The 27,624-nt window shown below is 30.9% G+C and overlaps 1 protein-coding gene across 2 annotated transcripts in view; it reads right to left on the bottom strand.

Moving 5' to 3' along the window:
• PDS5A (PDS5 cohesin associated factor A) overlaps positions 1 to 27,624 on the bottom strand; it is a 108,780-nt gene that overhangs the window by 52,099 nt on the left and 29,057 nt on the right. Inside the window, exons 3-13 of one of the 2 annotated variants that reach the window (XM_039844993.1) lie at positions 20,813 to 21,016; positions 19,792 to 19,878; positions 19,161 to 19,258; positions 14,984 to 15,110; positions 12,402 to 12,482; positions 10,421 to 10,561; positions 7,011 to 7,126; positions 4,957 to 5,051; positions 3,950 to 4,095; positions 1,707 to 1,858; positions 142 to 255 (exon numbers count right to left, since the gene is read on the bottom strand). In XM_039844993.1, coding sequence (XP_039700927.1) covers positions 142 to 255; positions 1,707 to 1,858; positions 3,950 to 4,095; positions 4,957 to 5,051; positions 7,011 to 7,126; positions 10,421 to 10,561; positions 12,402 to 12,482; positions 14,984 to 15,110; positions 19,161 to 19,258; positions 19,792 to 19,878; positions 20,813 to 21,016 — 1,361 coding nt within the window. The remainder of the gene's footprint in view (positions 1 to 141; positions 256 to 1,706; positions 1,859 to 3,949; positions 4,096 to 4,956; positions 5,052 to 7,010; positions 7,127 to 10,420; positions 10,562 to 12,401; positions 12,483 to 14,983; positions 15,111 to 19,160; positions 19,259 to 19,791; positions 19,879 to 20,812; positions 21,017 to 27,624) is intronic. The other variant, XM_039844994.1, reaches the window with a different exon arrangement.

A 27,624-nucleotide genomic window follows, 5' to 3' on the forward strand; every position in this document is an offset into this window, starting at 1 on the left:
TTTTCTCTATAAATATTTATCTGAGGTTCTTGATTCAACTAGATGAAGTAACAACCCTATCAACAATTAATTAGATAAGATGAAGTAATTTTATGAAATATTCAGGAAACACTCCAAATAATTATTGAAAAAGTAACTTACTTGACAGCATTTGGATCCAAACTAGCATATAAATAATACAAGCATTTCATTCTTTCTTCTGTTTCCAGGTTGTGGGGAACAAGATATTGAGCAAAGATTTTCTCTACCAACAGTCTATGAAACAAAAAGAAACCCCAAATAACAGAATTATTCTATTCTTTAGAGATTTTTCTGTAGTCTATGAAACAAACCAAAAAAAAAAACAAACCCCTAAATAACACAATTATTCTTTTTAGCCATTTCATATTTTAACCACTACTTTTTAGAGACAGCAGCCATTTCATATTTTAACCACTCATGCATAACGTGCCAATTTTAATCTGTATGTGTTTAAATGCGATGGAAAAGATCAGTATGTCATCAGTTGTTCTCCTTGGAAGTACAATTATTTTTAAATTTAGAGCTATGGTTGCTATTTGTGGCTTTACTTTGTAATTTGTCAGCATAAAATATTTGTCATTTTAGGGTTACATGTTATTTCTAAACACAGGGTAGGCTGTTCATCCCACCTATTCTTCTTCATTGGTCTGGAGCTATAGCAAATTACTTAACGCTACATATATAAAGCTATAATCTCAAGAATAGCTAATTCTCAAAAAACAAAACAAAACAGAAACCCTGAAAACATTAATTCCTTATGATTACAATTTGGTTCCTTTCCCATACAGTTATTTAGGAAAACCAGGAGGATCTTCCTTCATACTACTTCCTGAAAATTTAGCTTTTCCTGTATGCATTTCATCTCTCTTCTTTCCACAGTCTTGCTAATAAGCTTATATTTATTACTCAATATCACTGCAATAAGAAAATATAAGGGCTCTTCATTAATCAATGAAATACAGATCCAGTGATGCCAAAGTAGTCAGTCTAATTCAATAAAACATTACAAATTATTTTGCAAAAACCAAAATCATTACAATCCAACACAGAGTTATAAGTAACATTCAGAAAATGACATAAGGTTTCATCATAAGAAAAAATAATTGTAATTATGTATGGGGAGGGATGTCCACCAGACTTAAATGTGGTGATCATTTCACAATATGTACAAATATAGAATCATTATGTTACATGCTTGAAACTAATATAATTGTTATATGTAAGTTATACCTCATTGACAACAACACAGTAATACCTCTATGGGTACTTATAGCATTGAAAAATGGAAAAATAATAACGAACAGTTATTGAATAGTACTGTATTTATTGCAAGGCATAGATAGGGCTAGGGGTTTCACAGTCATTATTTTATTTAATCCACATGACGATTCTGTAAGGAAGTCTTTGTTATTATTCCTTTTTAGATAAAATTGAGGTGCACAGAAATTTGTCAGTAGTGTAAGAGCACAAGGGGCAGAAATGAACATTTGTTCTCTAGTCTGACTCTAAAACCCATATCTATTTCACTATTATTATGCTACCTCACAATCTTGGCTAGAGTCTTATTTTGACATAGTATCTAAAAATATATAGAAAATGATTTCTAGGTTTATAAATAAATTAAAAAATTAAGAAGTAAATTATATTAAAAAAATTAAAAGCATTTTTATATTCATTTTACTCACTTGTCATCGATGCTATTTTGATAATAAATATGCAAAAGTTTGTCCTTTATCCAGCTGACTTTCTCTGCAGCTTCCTTTCCTGCTTCACCGTGAAGACAGTATTTCTTATAAAGCTGAGCCAGACCCATCATAGCTTCTTTTCTTACTCTCCACTATAAAGTATAAAATTTATTGAATGAGCCAGATATCAAATTTTAGTATTCTAATCAGCAAAAATTGTCAATTTTTTACTAGGTCACACAATCAGACATGTACAAAACTGGCACAATATTTTTTGTAACAGACAAAATTACTTTACCAACAATTTTGAATATGTTCCTACTTAGAAATCTGACTACTTTAGAAATTATCCAATGTAAATACTGCTAAATCATCTGCCAACTTTTTATTTCCTTCAAAGCCAAGTAACAGTAAATTTTACAGAAATTTCATTTGATTCTGTCTAAAACAATTTTGGCCAAGTTTTAGAAGTGATTAAAAGATAAAAGTGTGTGATTCACTCTAAACAACAGCTTTATCATCTGGACTGTTTTATCCTAGTTATATCCTTTTTCATGTTAACTCAGAACAAGAGGAAAATTTAATACTAAAATCCTAGAATTACTAAGTTGGAAAGCACCTTAGTGATCATCTTAAATAAACTATCTTACTTTGCAGATTAAAAGGGCAAATGATTTACCTAGCTATATTCTAGTTAGTGAAGGACTCTTTGAGATTTCTAAACTCCAGGGATGGTTTACCTGGAGGAAAGAAAGGTAGTGGGAGGAAGGTGGACAAAAAAGGAGACTATAAAAACAGAGAGAACCATGATAGTAAGATATAATAAAAATAATAACCAAAAAAGGTAGTGTCAATAACAAATAAGAGTATACTGTCTTTGGTTTGAGGTAATACTCCTTTATAAAACTTTTGTATTATTTTCTCATAGGCTATTTCGTGGATGGAATGAAACTGTTTCCATACAACACGTAACAGATGCCTTCACATTTCCTACATAAAACCCAAGAATTTAAGCAGTGAAATCTAAGATTAAGTCTTGTCCTTATAGTTTATAGAAGAGAAAACAAATTTCAGAAAGGCTATACCCAATCCAAGGTCATCTAATTTACTATACAAAAATCCAGATCCTAAAATGTTCAGCAGGTACTATTACGACCATATATTATGCAGTTTCAGGAAGATTCATTTATTCACTCTTTCTGAAACTGTAAACAAACACTGGCAGAAGTAGGAGTGAAATGTTTCTAAAAGGAAAAAATAACATAAATGCTAATACCTTAAACCACTGTGTGTGGGTGGTGGGTGGGCCAGTTACCAACTGACCACTAGGGAGAGTGTCTTTTCATTTAAATAAATTAAAGCCAAGGGGAAAAAAAATCTTCCAAGTGAGAATTACTGATACAGTTGAACAAGTTACACAGTGTCCACTCTATATAACTGTCTCCTATGACAATTTTAAAAAGAACTTAAAGAATACCTCTTGCTTTATTTCATAACCAAGAAATACCTCCTCTTTCACCCTGAAATCATAGCTAAATTATGTTGGTTTCAGGAGGACAGCAGATTTTCAACTATTCCCCTCAATAAAATAGCGTAGTGCAAAGGCAAGCTTTATTAAAAATGTTAATAAGTAGCATGTCTAATCATCCTGCCTTGCATGTCTGTCTTGCTTAAGGATGACACTATTCTTTAGCAACTGCTATTGCTGTTCTTAGTAGTAGCTTGCCTTATCTACCCACATTTTTAACTGCATCCACATGGAGGAAATCACACAAAAAAAGAGTAAACATACAACCATTAGTCTGCCCTGGTATCAATATGAAATCATCATCATAGAAAGTATGATATTCTTTTAGTTTAATGACTGAAAGATCCACCTAAGTTATAAAAGAGTCACTTCTGAAAATAAGTATAATAAATACAGATGATCAATCACTATTCTTTTGAAATGTATCATGTAAGTGAAAAGGTAATAATAAAACTTTAATTTAACTATTCTTTTTAAAAACATAAGCTAAAAGAAAAACCTATGCCTAAAGTATGAAAAGCTATAGAATCCAATGTATTCATTTGTAAAGATAATTAGAAGATATACAAAAAACAAATTATAAGCTCTTATTTGGTACTGTATAAATTTGATTTTCACACAGAAAAGCTTTAAGTATAATAGAAATTAGTTTCTACTGCACTTAGCAAATACAAACATAGTAAATTATAAAAAAATAAAACTCCTCAGAGTTTACCCGTTTATCCAGTGTTCTTTCCCTTACAAAGCCAAGTAGCTGATCATTTACTAAGGCAAGGTCTCTTTTGGCAGCTGTTATTATGGTGACAATGACATCATGACGAATAGCTTCTTCTGGATCATGTGATCTAACTTTCAAATATTCTGTAATAAGAGAAAAAAACTTAAGATAAATGTTAGCTATACTATTTGTCATGTTCAGACAGATTAATACTTTAAGCTTTTGTCCATACTGAAACATTTGTAAAATATGGCATGAATTAAAATCATTTTAATTTTGAGGCAGCAATACCCTATATAATTACAAAATAAACTGTACCATACTATTTATAGTAATATCTCAATAAATAATGTCTTTTACTTCGACTATTCTGGAAAAGTCAAATCACAATGCAGTATCTGATTAAACATCAGAATTTAAGTTATAATACAAATTAAAAGGCAAAAGAAAAACAGTAAAACTGCTTCTGGCAAGTTTGCTGATATGTATCTGCACATTATAGAATATAAAATACAGAATTAACATTATATGACCTATAAAAAATTCCTAAATAATTAAAATATAAACATAAATTAAAAAATGTTATTTCTTCTGATGAACAGCATTTTGAGAGAAGCCATTTATTTGTAGGTTTAAATGCTCTACATTCAAGTGAAGATTGAGAAATTCTAGTCTAGCCCAGCAGATAATCACTTTTTCACTTATTAGATATGTTACTATATTTAATTATCAGATAGGTATAATGGTTTGTGCCTAAACCAGTATCATTAGAGCCTACTTCCTTAGACTATGATTTCCAAAAAATTCCAAAAGACTACAATATGATTTCAAATGTAATTTTAATGTATAAACGTAAAATCATTTACTAGTCCATAACTAATATAGACTCGAAATAGTGCCAGAGTTAAAACCTATTCAGAAACTAAAGTTAAGGTCAAAGGCCACATCTAAAATATATATTTGCATGATTACGCTCATAGTTGTAATATAAACCACTAGCTTACCTGTAAGATCCTTTGCTAAATCTGGGTGATTCATTAAACAGTGACTGGCAAATTTCACACTTTCTAATCTCACAGGAACATGAATGTCATTAAATCTACATATAAAAAGATTACTTAATTAAGGCAAAATAATTATTTTTAAATAATGTATATATATCTAACGTTATGTAAATGCTTAAAAACAAAAAATTACTGATTAGAAATGTGTTATTATAATAAGTTAATATGTTCTGAAGGAAGAATATAAAGTAAAAAGATACATAATTTCACAAAAACTTTTGAAAACAAAATTTACCATGCTAAAACAAAAAACAGTCTAAACACAGCCCCCAACCGAAACTACCAACTTTGTGGAGCCAAAAATTTAAGAGCTTAAAATGATGCTACAAAACAAATAAAAAATAAATATTAAAAACACAAAATCTACTTGAATATATTTTATAGGAGGAAAATACTACAGGGATACGAGGTAGAAAGCAAGTCATAAATGAGGCAGATCTAGAATTCAAAGGTGAATGCATGAAATGCATGTGTCATCATACTGCCTCACAACAAAGTTTCATATGCCCGGGACCAACTTGTATTAAAACGTACTTTTAAAGATATTTTAAGAATTCAATAAATATGAAATACCACATGTGAATTCAAAACTGCACATATAAGCTGAACAACTCTCAAATTTAAAATTATTGGGCAATTTAAAAAACATTTATTAATTTATAAATAATGTGATTTTAAATAGAAAATATTTTTATTTTTGAAGTGATCACATAAAACAACCAATTAAACTTAAGTTATTTAATAAATGTTTTAATATCCATGGCTTTTTTCATCCAGAGATAATTATATTTTAATAAAATCTTACATTTAGGATTTAATTTTCTAGCTGCAGAGAAAAATGAAAGCATTGCCATTATGATCAAGTAAATTACAAGTATTAAACTACTTATTGACAAATAATTAATGAACACAATACAATAAAAAAGACTGTTAATACTTTGTTTCTATGAATCAGAGACCCATTGTTGGAGACAGCAGTGAATGTAAAATTATGAATGTAAGAAGCCCCTTACAGTTGATTTAGTTTTCAGAAGTAATCCAGGTAAAAAATGGACTCTTGCACTTCTGCTAAAATGTTTTGCTATAATTACTGATTTCAATCACAAGGGCAGGATCACTTCTCTGTGTATGGACAAGTACAGTTGCTTCATTCTTTTCTAATTTCTTATAAATTCAATTTTAGTTACTCAACGTTTATTACTATTAAGATCTTCAAAATGGCTTGTTTTGAGCAAATAACTTAAGATATCATTATGTCAGCGTCTGAGATTTCTCAGATTTGTTATACTTTAATATTTAACCTAAGAGCATTATGTGTATTTTATCAAATTTAAGAAAATTTCTGAGCCCACTTTCTGAACTAGTTGAATTATACAATGATGAATCTCAAACATTCTCCAGAATACTAATAGTAAAATTGACTTTTTAGCCACAGTTTGAAGCAAAGAAATATGTACAGGGAATGCAAGGGGGGATTTAATAAAGTTCATAGATTATTTTCAAACTTACTATCAAGTTGATAGAATAATTCTAAGTTCTTCAGATGGAACATTAAAAGAGCAATGATATTTTCAATTTTGAAATGTGATAATACCAAATTAGTTCAAAACCCATATCATGCAATTAGATAAGCTACAGATCTAAAAGATAAGCAGCAGTAAATCAATAAATTGCTGGATTGAAAAATGGCATAGATTGGATCACTGTGTCTTTAGTCTCATGATTTAAAAATCTTAAGACTTTGAACATTCTTAGATGTTGTCTATTCTAATGACATTATTTATCACACACAAAATTAAGTGTTATGTGGGTAAATAATAAGCTTTCTTCATAAAAATTTGTCCACGGTTTATTCTCCAAGAAAGACAACAACACAGATACTAAAGAGACAAACACATATCAATGAAAGTTTTGATATGTGTGATTTTAAATCAAGTAGACCAGATTGACAGGCCTCCAAAATATAAAATACATAGAATTCTATGTTCTCTTACCGTCCAAGAAAACACTGCCAAAGAGGACGATTCTGTGTTGCCAAATCAGAATCTTTAGAACCAAACAATTTAGCTAAAAGTCTAACAACAGCTAATCGCTCTTCTCCATCATTGCTCTAAGGGAAAAGGGAAAATATATAAATCGTGTGGTTTATTCATCAGGTCACAGAAAATAAAATGGAACATTTGCTACAATTTCATGTTTCTGCTTATAAGGATGAGAACTTTAAAATGTCATATGCTCTCCTTTATTATGCATTGACTTAATGTTAGATCATCTGGTTCTTTGCTATTAGTTCACACCCTCCCAACTGCTAAGTTATGCCTACTTCACTGCTTGTCTGCAATCTACACAGACATTATAGAAATACGAAGATAATCATTCAATTCTAACAGTCTCTAAGATTCCTAGAAAGAGTTCTGTGAAAGGCAAAGCTGCAAATAATTCCCACCCTAATGAGTCTTCTTTACAGGAAATCTTTCCTATAATTTGAGCACCAACATAAACACGTATCAATTAAAGTTTTGTGATATGTGAAGTTTTAATCAAGGATCCCCTATTGACTGGAGAATAAGACACAGAAGAATGTCATAATTCAGGAAAACTCATTTTAAAAGAAGAACAAGAATCTTAAGAGGATCTAAAGGATCAGGTGAACTGAACACTACAAAAAAGCAAAACTTAGTTTTTTGATAAGGGCCCATTTTCTTAACAGGAATCAATATATGTTATGAAAATTCTATTCTAGTTTCACTAGTGATGTCATGTCAATATAAATTAAGTTATTCTGAAACCATATGATATGTGGAAGTACTAAAAATCACATATTTACTAGGAAAATAAAGGCAATAACTAAAAGCAATTTCAAATTTAAGTGTTCAAATACAATATCTAAAGCAATACCAAAAATCCAATTCATGGAAAAAGAGAGTAAAAGTGTAAAATAAAGACCATGTGACATAGTCTCTTGCTTATGAATATCTTTGCGGAATAGGGGTTTGATGGGTAAAATAGGTACTCTTATCAAACAGATGTAAATAGCAGTCTCTCTCTCTCTCTCTGCATGCCATGAAAAAAGTCTAAGATGTAAAATGTGGCAAATTTCCTGATAACTATAGTCAAGGCTACTAATAGCAGAACTCCAGGTACCCCTGAAACATATGAGAATAGCGCTTAGTAGACCTATGCAGTGACAGTGTATACAATTCATACAGTGGCCCAGTATAGAGTAAAATCAAAGAAATTGTAATTTAGGACTCTTAACTATGAAAAGCAGTAACTAAATGATTCAGAGATGTAACTATAGAAAAATCATCAGTCATAAAAACTTCCGAGGCTATTGGTTTAGCACATATCAGTGACTCGTAAAAGGGTACCCTAATATATAGATAGTACCTAAACTATTCTGATCTCAGTTTCTTCATTCATGATGAGAAAAGTAATATTGGTACAGGCTAAAGCTGCAGTCAGGAGCAAATAAGAACACAGGTGATGGCACCGTTGTATGACAATAAACAAAATATTCCATTATAATTACTATTTAGACACAGTATTAGCTCAGTATTGAGTTTAAAAATTAAATGAATTTATCCAGAACACAAAAAAAATAAAGATCAATGGCCTTATGTTTTATAGAGTACTAAAATAGATCACACAGTCAGAAATAACATTAACTGACTATAGTGTTAATTTTAAAAAAAGGAATTAAGAAATCTATAAAAATTTATGTACCTTTAAAGTACACCCATGAAATCAAACTGAATGAATGAAGAGAAGGTATATGATAAAGAAGTCATTGGGGACTGTGGTAAACTGAAAAGCTCATAACTCATTTACGAAGGTGCCACTACTCAGTTCTAGTCATTTTGTTGTCATGTAGAAATAAGGACCCAATGTTGCCAAATCATGTTTTTTTAAAAAAGAAAATGCACACGTCTGCACTTTTTAAACAAAATTTGGTTTTTAAATTTATTCATGCATTCAATGCTAGCAACTAAAAAAACACTTTGTATGAGATTTTAAAATAAAACCTATCAAAAAAAACCAATTTGGGGCTGAATTCAGCTTGTTAGCAACTTCTGCTTTAGATAAATGAACCTACGGAAAAATAGGGTATGAACAACCTCTATAGCTTAGCTTCCCTCAGTTTACATTAAGTCCACACATGGAAATCTAAAAATTTTTCACCATCTATCATGGCAGTCTTGTTTAAGGATTAAAGAGGCCTGACTTCATAATCAGAGTCTATGAACAGATTAGGAAAAAATATTTTAACGCCTTTTACTTAGAAATAATTTGGCATGCAAACATCTTTCATCTTTATAGGCTGTTGTTAAAATAAACTCTTAATAAAACAAACAAAACCTTGTTCTCTATTCAAGGGTCCCCAACCAGTGGTACCAGTCTATGGTCTGTTAGGAACTGGGCTGCAACAGCAGGAGGTAAGTGGCAGATGAGTGAGTGAAGCTTCATCTGTATTTGCAGCCACTCCCCAGCACTAGCATCACCGCCTCTGTTCCACCTCAAGTCATCAGGCATTAGATTCTCATAGGAGCACCGGTCCCTGGTTACAAAAAGGATGGGGACTGCTGCCCTATATAACATTTTCCACACAACAGAGTTCCTTAGAAGCCTGGTACAATGTGCTTTATATCAAATAACAAATGCTTGTAATAAAGACAGTTTGGACAATTCTTAATTACCTATCCATGTTTTAAGAGTCTAAAAATCAAAGTTCTAACCTCAATTCTGTTTTAACTGTGTAACTGAGTAAAATATTTCATCTTAAGTTTGTCACTCCAAAAATAAAAACTGTCATTTTGGTCCTAATTGTACCATAGTTCGATTTAAGGATCAGGTAAGATACTGGATATAAAAAGCCTTTCAAAAAGTCCAGAATATTTAGCAATCATAAGGTGTTATCTTCTGCAGTTCAGCTAGGATAGGGGATCAAGTGTCAGCTTTTTCATATTTTTTGAGGAGTTATGAATTTCCCATTAAAAAAAATACACTCCCAACTCATATAGTAAAGATTTTGTCCTTGACCTATATACTACGAAAGGGTTATGTAGTCGTAATCAAGACCCTTTGAGCACTCAGTTTGAAATCTTTTGTTCTTCTAAAACATACCTATCTAATAATAAATATTATTTAATAACATGTATTATAAGTTTCTGAAATAATACTATTTTTCCTATCTATTATTTGTGTCACTGTGTATATCAGATATTTAACAACTAGGTAAGTTATAATTCTGCAGTGTAAATTCTCCTATCGCCCAGATGAGAGATACTGTTTTATTCAAATGATTCAAAAATTGAACTCACATTTTATTCTTTTAAAGAATAACTATGTGATATATATTTTTCCCTTAAAGCTTAAAGAGCTTAAAAATTGTAGTCAGTCCTACCTTCAGTTTGAATTCAAGCTGTGGCATGACAGATAATAATAAGTGAGGATCTATAGCAAAAAGCTCCTGAATCAGATCAAATACATGTTCTGACAAATCACTTACTGACGATCTTCCCAGCACCAGGACTTGATTGAAAAACTATAGGAGACATTAAAACAAAAATAAAATATCCGTTTCATTTAAAAACTTAGGTTGTTTAATAAATACGTGTTTAAAAAAACAATATAATTAGATATTACATATACAACCGAAGGGGATGAAACAGAACAGACATTTCAATTATTAATATATAATATGATGGTCACCAAAACAGATGAAATAAACCTCTAAATATCAAATTATGAATGCTATATGGAGGAAAAGGAAAAAAGAACTGAGTTAGTTAGCTTTCTTTGAAATTTATATGACATTTCTAGGAATCTTAACTTTCATCAAAACAATTTAAATAGTTTTTGTAATTTATCAGAGAGAATTTTATAGAGAAATTTCCTTATAGCAGAGAAAATTCTTAAAGTCTTAATCTTTTTTATTTTTATTTGTTTACTAATTTTACCATGACTTTAGTAATAGAGTATTTGAAGGTGGTGATGAGTTTTTTTTTTAGACTCAAAAAAAGTCAAATACATTTTGACTCAGAGGACAAAGAGAAGGAAAAGGTGATGATACAAAAGTTAGCTGATAATTTAAAAGACTGCTAGGAAGAAACAGAGAATATCAAGAGCATAAATTAAATGAGATCTCCACTCCCTGCCAACACACGTAGAGGTATACACTTAGAAAAAAATATTAAATTTAAAATGCTAAAGAAGTAGCTGCATGCAACTAATAAAAGCATATATTTTTCTGGTAGTATCGTTAAACGATGTATTTCTTTTAAAAAGCAACGTAAATTAAGAGTTAGAAAAATATTCGTATTTACTATGCTGATCTTGAAAAGAATAAGGACAATAGTCTTAAAATTGAAAAATAGACACACATGAATAAGCATAGACTAGAACAATAATTCTGGAAGATATATGAAAATTTATTGATGATGGTTATTTATGAGACTTTAGAATCGTTATTCAGAGTTGAAGAGACACATTTTTCACTGTATACTCTTGTGTTATTTAGGAAACCTTTTTTGAAACCATGTTGAAGTATTAACTTAGTAATATAAATACTAGTAGTTCATGCCATTTAATATACTTTCATTTGGGTTTTTATATGTGGAAAATAATTCAACGGTAAATACTACACTCACAAAGGTAATTACTGAAGGAAAACACTGATAAAAATCTAAATATAAGGTAGTAAGGAAATGGTTTGGTGAATTATGGGTGTGTATCAATTCAAATGTTCATTTATAGTCATTCTTATTATAAATAAGAAGATAATGTCAAAATATGGGTATATATAAATTAAGACAATTTATATAGAGTATATGAAAAAAGTTTTGAATGTGAGAAAATTGCTAAATTAAGGAGTAGAATTATAACGATTTTTTTTTTGTTCCAAATTACTGTTTTTTTAGTGGGCAAAAAATCCAAACTTCAATAAAGTAAAAACAAGTATTTATATTACTATATAGCAACTATTTAAGAGGAAGGAAAAAAAGAGGTTCAAAAGAATGACTTAGAGACACGAAGAGGAAAATATACAGATAGCCAAAGATGAAGATGAGGGGAGAAAGTGAAAAAGATCAGCATATCCAGAAGATAAAAGATAAACATAAATACAAAGGCAGTAGATGAGTTGCAGACAAGTTTTCATAAAATAACATCATCCATCTTGTGCCATTTAAAAATAATGTCAATAAAACTTATAAAGGTATGCTGCATTTGGTCACATTTGAACACATCAGTTCTTTTATATATTTGTTCTAAATAGATGCAACTATTTATAGGCTAAATAAACCTATATGTGAAAGGTTCTAATAAATTAGTACGCGGATTAAGAATTACACAATTATGGAATAAGTATAGGCAAAAATACATACATTGGCAATGCATGCCTCAATGGTCTGGACTGTCCTTTTCAACAGGACTTTTGCGAGGTCAAAGGACTGTTTATTTAAGTTCTGAAATACAATAAAAATATGCAAAGTTACAAACGATTTAGTGAATTTACACGATTTAGTGAGATACACCATTAGAACACTACAGTCTTCAAATCTACAAAATATGAAGAAAAAAATACTATGGAATCCCATTCAAGGTTTTACTCAACACCCTCTAGTGGTCTTATATGCAGAATTCACAACTATGAATCAAAAACTAAAAGCCATTAGTGAGCCAAAAGCCCCATTCTATATCAAGTTTAGTTTTACTAAACACAAAATCAATCTAAGGCTATTTGATTTTGTTTGTTAACCAATTTGAACTGGTAATTACACTCACATATCCTAAACGCACACACACACATACACACCCCTCTCTAACTCATGATCTCAGTATTTCATTGTCTAATCATTGTGTGCTCTGAGGAAAAATAAAAGTGGAAAGTTTTCCAAGTAAAATTGTCAATTATATTTTTTAAATGCTGAATACTATGTTCACGCTTCAAGATTCCCTATGCATTATCACATATCAAGGGTCTGAGAAAAACTGTAAAAAAGAAAGATTTTAATTTTTTAAAACATTGAAAATGAAATTTTTGTTTTAAATAAGACTTTTTAATTACAGTTGGGATACAATATTATATTAGTTTCAGGTATACAACATGGTGACTAGACATTCATATAACTTTCAAAGTGATCACCCCCATAAACCTAGTACCCATCTGATATCCATAGTTATTACAATATTATTGACTATATATATTCCTTATGCTATACTTTACATCCCCATGACAATTTTGTACTTACTACCAATTTGTACTTCTTAATCCCTTCCCCTTTTCACCTGCCACCCTCAATCAATCCCCCTTCTATCTGGCAACCCTTGAAATGGTCTCTGTATTTGAGTTTTTGTTTTGTTTTATTTTTAGAATCCACATGTAAGTAAAAATCACATGGCATTTTTCTTTCTCTGTCTGACTTACTCCACTCAGCACAATACCCTCTAGGTCCATCCATGTTGTTGCAGATGGCAAGATTTCATTCTTCTTTTTTTTTTATGGCTGAGTAATAGTCCACCATGTATATGTACCACCTTTTCTTTGGAATTCTTGTTTTGAAGAGTACCTATTAACATTGCTATACTTTGAAGTTTTGAACCAAACTAAAATTCATTCACCATCATTTTGCACCTCTCCCAAAAAGAGATTAGGAAACCCTGAACTCTAGGTCAAGTAGTCAGCAAACTTTTGATGCGAAGAGACAGATGGTAAACATTTTAGGCTTTGTGAGCCATATGGTCACTGCTGCGACTATACAACTCTGCTGTAGTGTGAAAAGCAATCATAAACAAAATAAAAATGAATGACATAATTCTGTTCAAATAAAACTTTACTGGCATAAACAGGCAATAGGCCAGATTTGGTTCATAAGCTGTAGTTTTCTAACCCTTGCTCCAAGCTTTTATTCCACGGGCAAAAGAACATCAGCTCAAAATTTTAGTAGATATGCTGCTGAAGCAAAAATAAGATTAGTTCAAAATTAAGACAGTCTTTCTATTTCGCAAAAGGGTGTATTTCCTATTCATAAAAACACTCTATAACTAAAAAATAAACACCAAATAAACTACCTTTTCCTCTCAGTTTTTCTCTTATTTTGCATGACATTTACTACCCCTTTGTCACACACTCGAAATTTTGACCAATTACAAATTCACTTGAATTAATAAAATGTAAACAATGTTTAGACAGAGTCAAGAGTGAAAGAATTTATAATTAACTATATCTAACATCTGATAATAGGTCACTGAACCATTAGAGAAAAGACCAGGAGGATAAATATCAATAGTGGGGTAGGCCTGAGTACAGCCCAGTGGTAGAGTTTGTAGGGAGCTAAATCCCTCAGATCCTTAGGAGAACCTAGTAGAGAGAAACAAACAAACAAAAAACCCAAGGGGGAATACATAGCTCTGAATCATTTTAACACATTAACTATAATGTGTTAAAAACTAATGTTAATTAACAAATAACTATGGTTAACATTAAACATAGTTCCTGCTTCTGCTCAAATTTTTTTCTGGAAATGCCTAAGAAAAATGTAAGGTAAGAGTTCTGTGAAGAAATCCAAATTCCTATACTCTTATATCTATGTTACAAAGAAGAAGATTATTTTCTTTTCCAAAAAAACCAACTAACCAAAGAAACTAAAAACTAACCAAGACAATACTCTAACCCCTTGCAATTCCTAGATGAGATATGACTGGCAAATTTGAAACATTTTTAGTTTGCCAGAAAATAGGTAGCATTTAACTGAATGAAAATCTTCCACAATATTAACATGTTAATCAATGTATCTTCTAAAAACAATAGCTACAAGACAGATGTGTGTTCCTCCATTTTATTTGGGACTGGGGAATGAACAGTAGGAATAATTATGTGGGATCAAAAATGGTGAAAAACAATTATTTTTCATATGTGTAGTACTCCCTTTAAATATTAACCTTTAATAGTTTCATATATACAGACCTTATGTGCAGGAATGAGGTTAATAAGAATAGAGTCCAATAATTCTTGAGTAACTCCATCACCTTCCATGATGATAGAACTCATCAAGTCTAACATGTGCATCTGTACCTTCTTATTGTGGCTATTGCTAAAAAAAGAAACAAGAAAAAAAAATTTAAGCTTACATAAGGAAAATTAAACTTTCCAGTTTAAAACAACTATCTCAGATAAATAAGAATTTTCATTTGAGGGAACCATACCAATAACGGCAAAGAAATTTTGGCTGCTCTATTAACCTTCTTCTGTTGACTATTGTAATAGCTGTTAAGATGTTGTAAGGTATTTTATAAAAACAAAGACCTTTAAAATAAATTAAGTTTCTAACAATTAGGATACAAATGGTAAGTTAAATTCAACCAAACAAAAATGTCAACTTCAAAGAAAGACCATCTTTGCTTACATGGCCTAATTATAAAACATAGTATTTTTAAGAAAACAAAAAAAATGACAAGATAATGAAGGTAGACATTTTATGCTTTTTATCCTTTTAGATCTTAATACATTCCCCTGAAATAAGGTAAAACTATAAAGACACAAAAAGCCTAAACCAATAAGTAATTTTTTCTATACATATTTGCCACTAGAGGTTTTAGTTCACCAATATTGAAAATCAAAAGTCTAATATAAAATGCTTACCAGAACTTATGACTAGAAGGCTCTGAAAATGTCACCCTCATATCTCTCAAAGAACTTCAAACAAATAAAAAATCAACAAGGTATAAAGAATCAGTTTTGGTCCTGCTTCCTTAGTCATGAACAGTCAACTGTAGGCCTACTAAATATGTCTACTACTCATACAAACTTACCTAAAAAGACTGGCTACAAAACTGTTATAACTGTTATAGTAGAACATCTAGCCTTCTGTCCTTATGACTGCATCTTAACAAAAGACTTGATCTGTCCATTTTCACACTTAAAATATATATGCAAAGACAAATCAAGAGCAATTTTATAATTTAGTTATACTACTATAGATATAGGAAAGTTTAAATCAAGATAAACTAAATTTGAATATCATTTATGTATCTCTCACCTATTTCAAATATTAACTTGAAGTAATGTATAATAGACCTGTTGGGCACTTAGTGGTAAAATGCAAAAGATGAAAATTTTTAAAGTTAGTGAAAAAACTGTCATGTTGTTAGTTTTCTGTAACTACTAAAGGCCAAGATTGTGCTGGAGAGCAGGGGTGGGGTGGTGTGTGTGTGTGTAGGGGGTGAAGAACAGAGGTATTCAGCTTGATACAAAAACAAAAACAAAAAAAAACTGAAGAGAGTATCCGCTCTCAGATCCATGTACACTTGGGCATAGGAAAGGAATGAAGTGGAGAGATGAAAACAGACAAAAATGATTTCCACAGTTCCTGGCTCAGATGCAACAAGAGAGAATTTACCTTCCTATCCGAAGCGACTAAAAACTGGACAAAAGATATGAAACAACAGTTTTCAGACACTGGACATCATGAGAGGAAAACAAATGAGATGAACCCTACAATTTCCCCCAGATTACTGCTTGGTAAATTTCCAGACCAGGGTGGGAAGGGAAGATCCTGGCAGAGCCTAATGGTTTTCTTGAGTCGGGGGAAACTAGAGTTTGTAGGGCAAATTATAAGAAGGGAGAGAAAGCTACTCAAAGAATGAGCTTACGAAGGGTACCCCCTAAGTTTTCAAGTGCTTAGTGATCAACACAAACATAAGAGGAAATTTCTTGAGTCTGGGGAAGGGACTATGTGAAAGGAAAAGAGGGAAAAATCCTTGAAACCCACACAGCCCTTAGGACAGTGCATGTTCCTACTACAGTGGAAAATCTCTTAATTCACAGGGCATCTAGTAATCAGATGGGTAAACCTACATATCCAAGAAGCTCAATGAGTCCCAAGCACAGGAAACAAGAAGAAAACACCATGGTATATCATATTCAGATTGCTTAAAACTAGTAATAAGGAGAAAAATCTTAAAAGTGGGTAGAGAAAAAAAAAAGTTAATGTATAGAGGAACGAAGATTAAAAATGTAAAAATTCTTTAGAAACGATGTGAATCAGAAAAAGACAGAGCAACATCTTTAAAAGTACTTAAAGAGAAAAAAGAAAAGAAAAAAACCTATTAACCTAGAACTCTTGCCATGAAAATAACTTTCAAAAAATGAAGGTGGTATAGACTTTTTCAGACATACAAAAAACTGAAAAAATTCTATCAGCAGCAGACATGAACTATAGGGAATATTAAAGAAAGTCCTTTGGACTTAAGAAAAATAACGCCAGATAGAAATCTTTACCTATGCAAAGGAATGAAGAATACCATATATATGGTAAATGTGTCATTAAATACAAATCAATAAGCTCTCTTTCAAAGGCAAGTCTTTTATTCACTCATACCTCAATGTGAACTACTTTAATTAGAAATTAAGTCGATAATAAACTTAGAGCTTTAGATTCAGGAAACAAAAATATTAACAGGATCAAAGAAAGGTGCGTGTATGTGTAAGAAATTGCGATAGGAAATAATTAGAATTGCAGAGTGGGAAGTGGACTTAAGTAGATAGGTAAGGTCACAAAAGGGGCAGAATGATGACAATTTCAGGAGTTTTTTTTTAATTTTGTTGATTTTAATTTTTAGAAAAGTTTCAAAACTGTGGTAGAATGCAAATGATGGCCACAAATTGTTCTTCTCAGTATGCACATGCCTTAAAAATGCTGCTTCTCCACTCAAGATATGGAGTTTATCTAACCAACCTTTGAATCTGGGCTTGCCTGTGTGCCTTGCTTGGCCAATGAGATCTAAGTAAACATGAAATAAGCAGAGGTTTAAAAAGTGCTCATGTGGTAGGGCTTGCCCTTTCTTGATACTTTTGAAACCCAGTTAGTGTACAAAGAGGCCTGAGCTAGCCTACTGGATGATTGGAGACAGACATGTGACTGAGTTGTCCTATTACCTCAGCCAACTGCCAGGTGTTCAGCCCAAACACTGCAAATATTTAGGTACAAGTCCAGCCTAGATAAAAGGACTGTCAAGCAGAATCATGAATAAAATGGTGATTGTTTTAAACTACGAAGTTTTGTATTGTTTTGTTATGCAGCAAAAGCTAATATATAAGGTAAAGTTTATATATAGTTTATCATTTATTTAAAGGCTTCCAGTTAGTTGCCACAAGAAGTTTTTTCTCATGCAGTCTTTTTATAAGCTATTTCTAGACTAGATGAAGTCCAGCCCTTTCCTGTTTATTCCAGAATAAATTCTCTTTCTGCCATTCCATCTAAGGAAAAGGAAAACATGATATAGTATTCATATAAAATCTACAGAAAACTCTAGAAATGTACTGTCCAATATGGAAGCCATTAGCCAATAGCCATTTGGCTATTGAATGTTTGAAGGATAGATAGAGCTACATGTTGACATAATAGTCCTTTGGAGACTGGGATAAATAAGGTATATTATTTAAATAAATTTCATTTGTTTCTTTTTTATCTTTCTTAATGTGGCTACTAGAAAATTTATAATTTATGTGAGCTATATTATGTTTGTATATAATGTAATTCTGTAGAACACATCTCATACCAATGTTTGGTTTACTACACACAAACACAAAACAAAACACTGGACTGAAATCAGAGTTTGGGCTCTCCTGTTCAGCAATTTGTCCTTGGGCAAGCGACCACATCTTCTTCTTTGTGCATTAGTTTTCCTATTTCTATAAAGAAAGATTAATGCTTCAAGATTTTTTCCTAGCTCTTAAATGAGAACATATCAAAGTCTGTGTGCTTAATAACTGAGCTATTATGCCTCCCAGCATTCGCTAATGGTACTTATAATACTTATAATTTCCACCTCAGTATTTATATAAGTTCTTTATATAAGTTCTCATACCATTTGCTTTATATCACTTCTTTATATAAGTTCTCATACCATTTGCTTTATAAGAGTCAATCAATACAATTGATATCATAATTTAAAATGGAAGTATAAGGGCAAAGGCAGCTTTCATAAACATAATTATTTCTTTTCCTCTTCATGGTAAGTCTTCTAAGGAAAACATTTCTTTATAACTCCAAAATATCTTAGTGTATATGCACAGTACACATTACTTCAAAATGCACAAAAGAGAAATGCAAGAAAAGAGAAATGCTTCAAAAATAACTTACTTGATCACTGAGAAGAGAGTCCTAAAAAGCTGAATAAAAATTTCATTGCAATCTTCCAATTCAAAGCAGATGTTATATGATTTAACCCAAGCTAAATTCTTAAATAAATAAATAAAAATTATTATTTATACACACAAAATAGTTACACAAATGCAAATTATTAATAAAACTAAATTTTAGAATTAGAAATCTATTTAAAGCTTATAAAAGTCCAACACACAAAATTACAATTGTTGTTATGTACTCTAACCTGTAAAAAGACTTATCTGTTGGTATTAACCTTCTCTAACTAAAAAATACTAAATTGTTAGAGGATGGTAGGCATGTATACATACATACAAAATATAAGAGGTAGTGAAAATATATTCAACTTAATCCTTTTTTTTGATTAGAAGATAATAAAAATAGAAGGAAGAAAATAAAGTTTCCAATAATATAACAGTTTTTTCAGTGGAATACTTATCTTTCAGGATATAAGGGGCATAAAATATATATATGTATGTATATGTAAAACATGTTTTATTAAATGAGCTTTACATAAAACAAAATGCAGTTTACATTTTAAAGCTACTATTAAGAATTTTTTACTGTGTGAAATAGGATGACATTTTTTTAAATAAAATGTTTTTACCTCTAATAAATAAAAGTATCTATTAAACTGCGGACTCTTTGTATCCTCCAAACCTTTTAATTGTCTGGTAATAAACAAAAATATGTCCTGTTAAAAAAATGATAAAATATATTTAGACACAAATACTTATCATTCTTTCACAATATACTAATAGCCTGTGTGTGTATACACACACGCGCACACACACGCACACACACACACACACTCATTACAAAGTACAATAAAAGAAAATTCTTTAGTTTAGCCAAATGCCTGGCCTAATCTATTATTTGAAATAACTGGGAAAGGGCAAATCATATAAAATCAAATCCTTTAGAAGCAAAAATTAAGGTCATTACTGCCACAAATCTTTAGGCTTTCTCATTCTGACAGAACTATAGGTTCTCTATCTTGTTACTCTTTACTACATAACTTCCATTTTACTACCTTCATCATGTATCATGGTAAACAATCATTTTCATTTTGAACACCTGGAGGTAAGTCTTTATATTACTATTTCTTACATGTAAACAGTTAATTTTCAGTACCTAGTTTTGAATTTAATGTATGACGTCAAAGTTCTGTGGAACAAAAGCAATAATAGACTGGCCCAAAAGTTTTACTTTTCATGATGATAGTGATTCATTTCTTAATAAACTTTCTTTAGAAGCTTAAACTCAAAATAATACTAACAAGGGATAAACTCATTTTAGGATTACTTAAAAGAAAGCAGTCATGTAAATTGTTATACTATTGTTTTAAAAGGTGTCATTAATACACTATTTCTTCAATTCAGCTCTCTGGGTTTTGTGATAGGTTATCCTGAAGGTTAGATATGAACATACCTGTACCATTTCATGCCTCATAAAAAAAGTCATTTTTGTGGATATTCAATGAAAATTAACAATAAATAGTTTTGCAACTTACGATATAATCTTCTAATGATAAGATGAGTAATATGAAAGCTATGTTCCTAGGATAGGTACATAACATTATAAGATAAACTATAAAAGTAAACCAATTTTGTGAAGACTGTATCTACCTTAAGTTTATCGTGGGAAGTATATGGAGCTTCTGGAGCATAGATTCGAAAGATGTCAGCCAAACAACATGCTACAAGGAGACGCACATCTTTATTGGGATTCCTGAGGAAAAATTCAGATGCAAGATGCAAGGCTAGTGGGAGATACTGTTGTTTTTCATCTTCTGAGTCCTGATCCATATCCATAAAAGTTTTTACTATCATCTGTAAAAATGTATAAAAGAAAAATATAGTCAACTCCTGATAATCAGAAATCAAGAGAGGATATATTTTTTAAAACATCATCATTACAACACAAACTAGTAATCAATTACTATCAGGATTCACAACTGGTTTTTATAAATCTACAATTAAGAATCTGGGTAAAGATCATGAGCGTGAACAAGTGTCAGCTTTTGGATTATAGACACATTATCTGCACTTGCATTATATTTATGAAAAACTTAACACTATTCATTTAAAAAAGTTCTTGGCCTCATATACACAACGAATTCATCTGATATTTTACAACATCAACTATGTTTCTTTTATATTTTATTATCAAAGCTGCCTTGATTTAGGTCCCTTAAATTGCTATATCATTTCACACTTTAATAGTTTTGCAATTCACAATAGAAAGTTTAAATATTTTTATGTATTGTATTTCCTATTAAAATCTTTAATTATAAAATAATCTGTTATTTATGGTTACAAAATTAAGCAAATGTACATTTTAGAATTATTCTAAAATGCAAAAAGTTATATTCTTTAAAATTCTAATTTCTCAACTTCAGAAAATAACCACTATTTAAATTTTTATGTATTTTATGTTGGTCTGTTTTCTCTATAAATATGCGAATAACCATACTATAATTCTCTATTCGTTTATCCCATCATGATCATTTCCTCATGCTTTCAAAATCTTTAAATAAATCATTTACCATTGTGAAATAATGAATTTGTACTTCTATTTTTGCCAAGACTTTTTATCATGAATAAGTATTGAGTTTTATCAAATGTTTTTCTATAGCTATTGAAGTGATCAGATTTTCCTAATTCTGATAAGAGCAAATCTCACTGACTGATTTCCTAATTTTAACCTAAGTTTCCATTCATAAAATCTAATTCTAGTCCAAGTTTGTATTCCAAAAATAAAGCCAACTAAGTCATAACACTTTTGTATATTGCTAGATATGTTTTGCTATTATACTGTTTCAATTTTTGCATTAATATTAATGGAAATAATTGATTTATAACTTCTTTAAAGACAACCTTGTCACTTTTAGTACTGAGGTTATAGTGGCTTGAAACAAATCAGGAAGTGATCCCCCCTTTTTTCTATTTTATGGAAAGTTTGTAGTAACACTGATTTTACTTTTCCTTAAAAATTTAGTGAAGTTCAGCTGGTTGAAGAAGGAATACTAATAGAATTTAGAAAATACTCTGAACTAAATGATCATGAAAGTATAAACTACTGATATTTTTGGGAATAATGCACAGTTAAAGCGGTACTTAAGGGAAATTTACATCCTTAAATGTACATACTACAAAAGAAGGAATGAAAAATCAGTGGGCTATATTTCTATCTCAAAAAGTTAAAAAAATAAATAAAAAGTTAAAATTAAAGGGAGAAAAAATCAAGAAGAGATATCAATTAATTGAAAAGTAAACATACCACAAAAACCCAACAATGCCAAATGTAAATTGTTGAAAAGACTAATAACACTGACATGTCTCTACTAAGAATAAATAAAGGAGAGAGAGAAGTCACAAATTACAAATATCAGCAAAGAAAAAGAGAACATATTATTACATATCCTAATAATAATACACTGTGGGGAGGGGACCTGACACATGAAAAGAAACTAAATCTGAAATAAAAAACCTTCCCACAAAGAAATATCCAATGCTAGCTAACATCAATGGTAAAAAGCCCCAAATAAGATAACTATATGTAAATATGTATAGTACTAGCTACTCTGCTCAAAATATCAAGCCCCTCTCTGCCATTCTGCTGTTGCAGCTTTATACCTTGGTTTAGTTATGTAGTCATAGTCATTGAGATTCTACTTTTAAAGTACAAACATCTCCGTAAGAGTTAATACCTATTAAATCTTATATCTTAGTTATCTCAACATTTTTGTAGAATGTCATCTAGTTGGAATTAAGAATGATACAGAAGAGAAACACCTGAAGTTTAGGAATTCTTTAAGAAGCAGAGCATCAAAATAGAAGTTGTGAAGAGACCAAAGATAATTATAACATTCAGTTTGGTAGGAGTAGCCAGGCCACCTGAAATTATACAGATCTCTTCGTCACAGATATAATTCATCCAACCTCAACCAACAAAATATCAAAACTCATATTTAAGGATGAGTAAACTAAGGATCACTTTAAATCTTCATGCGAGCTGACAAAAGTCAAAGGAGCATGCAAGTCACAGATATTTGGTTTGTATCTTAAAGGCAAGAATGAGTCATTGAATTGTTTTGCGCAACAGCATATGGTCAGATTTGCATTTCATGAAAATACCTCTTCAGTCAATATATAGCCAATAAAGGAATGTCTCACTCACAGGTTGATGGATCCATCAAAGCTAACTCAGCAAGATTTTCAAGTCATTAGAGATATTTTACCAACTATTCTGAAGCAGTCAGAGCAAATTCTGTGGGGGTGGGGGGTGTGGGTGATGGGTGGTGGTGAGAGATGAAGTGAAACGGGCAAACTGTACTCCTAAATGCCATAACTAAGGAGTTTTCAATTTTATTATACAGGAAATGGGAGTCATCAAAAAGTGTTTTCTTGTCAGTGGAAAAGATGGAAGATGTGTATTTGTCATATATGGCTATGTAACAAAATAAAGTGCCTTAAAACAACAATAAACATTTATTTACCACACAGTTTCTGTGGATGAGGAATTGGAGAGTGGCTTAGCTATGGTGGTTTTAGCTTGCAATCTCTCATAAGACTGTAGTCAGTCAAGACTACAGTAATCTGAAGGCCTGATTTGTTGAATTATAAATTAAATGACTAGTTCGCACAATCTCTACATGTATACTTATCTTTCAACAACAACAACAAAAATCCACCCTTTAGGGTGAAATATGTACATTTTGGAGTTAAATAAGCCTTATAATTTTTACATTAAAATGGTGGTTCATTAGTATATACATGGACTGCCAGATTAGAATGAGTGCTATTTGCCAAAATATACTTCTTTCTAGTTTCATATAATTATTTGTAACATAAATTCTTTTATCTAATGTACATTTGAGGTGAAACCTGAGTAAAGTAGGCAAGGCAGGGGCACAGTTCACACAGAAGCCATTAGAACTACAAAATTTTAAAGTCTACCTAATACACTTCCTATTTTGGAATTGAACACATTAGAGCAACTTTTGGACTAAAAGCTCAAAGATCAAGCGACATACTAACAAATTCATCATGTTATTATGTCTTTTCTTTGCACCTAGATTGCAAATTCCTTTTAAGAAAACTTCAGTATTCTTAAGAATTCAGACTGCTAATTTCAAATGAGTGAGTTTCATACTGAATATAGTTAATAAAACTTGCATTTCATTGCTATCACATCTAGTTTAGGCTTTTCTTACATCATACCTGATTTTAGTCTCTTCAATTCTCAAAATCAAACAGTGCTTCTAAGTTACTCTTAAAACATCTATTTTAATGTTACCCTAATTCAAACAATGGTTTCCCACTGCCTAGTACCTTATGACATTTAAAACATTATAATCAATGTATAATTTCATCTTACTTTTATGGTATATATGTATACACACATACATGTATCAATGTATATGTGTATATATTATATGCAAATATAAAATGTTATAATTTTCAACTCTCTAATCAAACTGGGTTTATATGTTAAAACATCCTGAGCCATTTTTACAGCTTTGCAAAAAAAAAAGAGCTCATAGAGAAAGCTCTAAGACATATGTGAATATGTCCTAGAACTGCTTCTACCCCTAGCTACAATTTTTCACCTCAAACACACTAAAATTTTACCTGCCTTTATAAAGTGAGATATAAGTGCATGGTATTTTCTGAAGGAATGAAACATATTAATTTTTTGACATGCTCTAGACTGCAGTGGTTGACCAAGTCTGAGAAAGAAATCTCTCTGAAATTCTAATTTGTCAATAGCTATGCAATAAATATACATTTTAAGACTAAGTGCTAATATTAAGATAAAACAAAAAATTAAAATAGAACTACCATATGATCCAGCAATTCTACTTCTGGGTATTTATCTGAAAACAAAAACACTAACTCAAAAAGATATATATACTCCCATGTTCACTGCAGCATTATTTGCAACAGTCAAGATATGGAAACAACCTAAGTATCCACTGATAGATAAATAAAAAAAATGTAGTATATATGTGTGTACAGACACACACACACACACACACACATACACACATAATGAATTCTTATTCAGTCACAAAAAATAATAAAATCTTGCCACTTGCAATTACATGGATGGAGCTCAAGGTCATTATGCTAAGTGAAATAAGCCAGAGAAAGACAAATACTATATGATCTTACATGTGTAATCTTTAAAAAAAAAAAAAAAAACCAACAAAAAAACCCCCACAAACAAACAAAACAATGCAGCTCATAGATACAGAGAATACACTGGTGGTTGCCAGACGCAGAGTGTGAGGGGGTGGGAGAAATGGGTAAACTGTGTTTGTTTTTCTGGTTTAAATAAATTGAGTAATTTATAATTTTCAAAAAGAAACAAAGAAACTCTGCATGTGGACAGAAAAAAACACAAACAACAAACAACAAGTATTAGTACAGCTATTTCATTGAATTTCAACAAATTAAGTTATTCTTTGGGGAAAAACGATAACCTTTTTTTCTAATAAACCACTAGAGACTACTTGAAAATATGTTTTGCGATTAACATATTTGATCAAGGTTAGTATTCTTTAATGACAAGGTTATTATTTCATATCTAAATTATGTGGTATAGAAAAGTTAGATGCTACACACATTCACTATCTTCTTCCTGAACTCCAAACCCAATTCCATTCTAAAGGCTTATTCTATCAGCCCCAAACCAATTAATAAGCATATGCTACAAAACTACACCGTTAATGATTCCTGAAAATTTCTAAATTAGAGGAAGTGTTTTACTCATTTATTCTTCCTTCAAGATAACCAGTACTATCAGGGTTCTAAAAATAACCTAGATACTGACTATAACAGAGAGTCATCATAGAAGCTATTTTTAGCTTCAAGAGAAATTCATATGGTGCTAAAATATTATGAGGAGCCTTAAAGCCTTACAGTCAGTCTACCACTTGTATTGAAGCTTGAGAGGTTTTGACTTTTGGTTTTAACATAAGCTTAAATGCTCTCTAATTTGGGTACTAATGAAGTAGGACAAAGCAAGTGAAAGCAACAAGGCACAAACCAATTAATTATTGTACAGTTTGACCCTTACTTATATAATAGAGAAAATTCTCAATTCAGAAAGCGTTTTTATATGTGAAGTATTTGTAATAGTACTAATAGCTATCATTTATTGAGCTCTTGCTATGGGCCAGGCATATTTCAAGTAATTTAATGTACTAATAACTCAAAATTTAATACAATGATTCCTTGTGGGAGGATTATTAACATCCTCATTTAACAGGTGAGAAAACTGAGGCTAAGTGTTTGCTCACAGGCATAAAAATTCAAATCCGGGCAGTGTGATAATTACTCTTACCTTACTTCTTACCACTCTTAACCTATATATTAATATAGTGTAGTATCATAGGATGAGTAGTAATCCAAAATGAGTAGTAAAAAATAAAATATAAAGAGCATATACTGTGTTACAGTGCTATAACTATTAAGTTGTCATGTTCCTAGGCCAAATAAAAAAGCCTACTTTTCTCACATGTAGTTAGGTAAAGACCATGGTAGAGAATTTAGATGGGAGCACACGGCAGCTTAATAGATGCCTTTAACATTTAATTCAAGTTTGCTAGCTTTCCTTTTCCTTGATAAAAGTAGATCATTTGCCCTATTCTTAAAATGATCAATCATTATTTTAGGGTTTTCTTTTTTTTTTTTTGCTCAAAAATGCAATGAAAAGCATCTAGTTTTTCTTAAGGTTAAATAAATTAAAATTTGGAAGACGGAAAAATGGGGTTCAGGCAGACAAGTATATATATGTGTGTGGTGGGGAAACAGATGGAATTAATTATGGTACAAGTAGTGAGAGTCAGAGAATAAGCAATAATAAGTACAGGGATATTCCCTAGAGGCAAAATGAAAAGGGGATGTTGTGAAAGAGTAGACAATTGCCAGAAAATCAGTAAATCAGTTGCCAGAAAATATTTCTGTCCAGAAAAATCTGAAGCCTGCTAGAGAAAGGGAAAACCAAAAACTGGTTTCTTGAAATTATTAACAAAATTAACAAGTCTTTAGTTATCTTGACCAAGAAAAAACAGAGGACTAAAATTGCTAGATTCAGAAATGAAAAAGGGGCTATTACTACTGACCTTACTGAAATAAAAAGGATTATAAAGAAAAAATACACACAAAGAAAAGTCCAGGCCCAGATTTAATTCGACTCTACTGCTGAATTCTATTAAACATTTCAAGAAAACCAATTTTTCCCAAACTCTTCCAAAAAAATTAAAGATAGTGAAATACTTCCAATTTATTTTATGAGGTATTAATCTGATTCCAAAACTAGACTAAGCTATCACAAGAAAACTACAGACCAACATCTCTTATGTATATGGATACAAAAATCTTCAACAAAATACTAGCAAACCAAATCCAGTGACAGAAAAAGATTTATA

This window comes from Pteropus medius, unplaced genomic scaffold, assembly GCF_902729225.1.
Source record: "Pteropus medius unplaced genomic scaffold, Ma_sr-lr_union100, whole genome shotgun sequence".
In the NCBI taxonomy this organism is placed as follows: Eukaryota; Metazoa; Chordata; class Mammalia; order Chiroptera; family Pteropodidae; genus Pteropus; species Pteropus medius.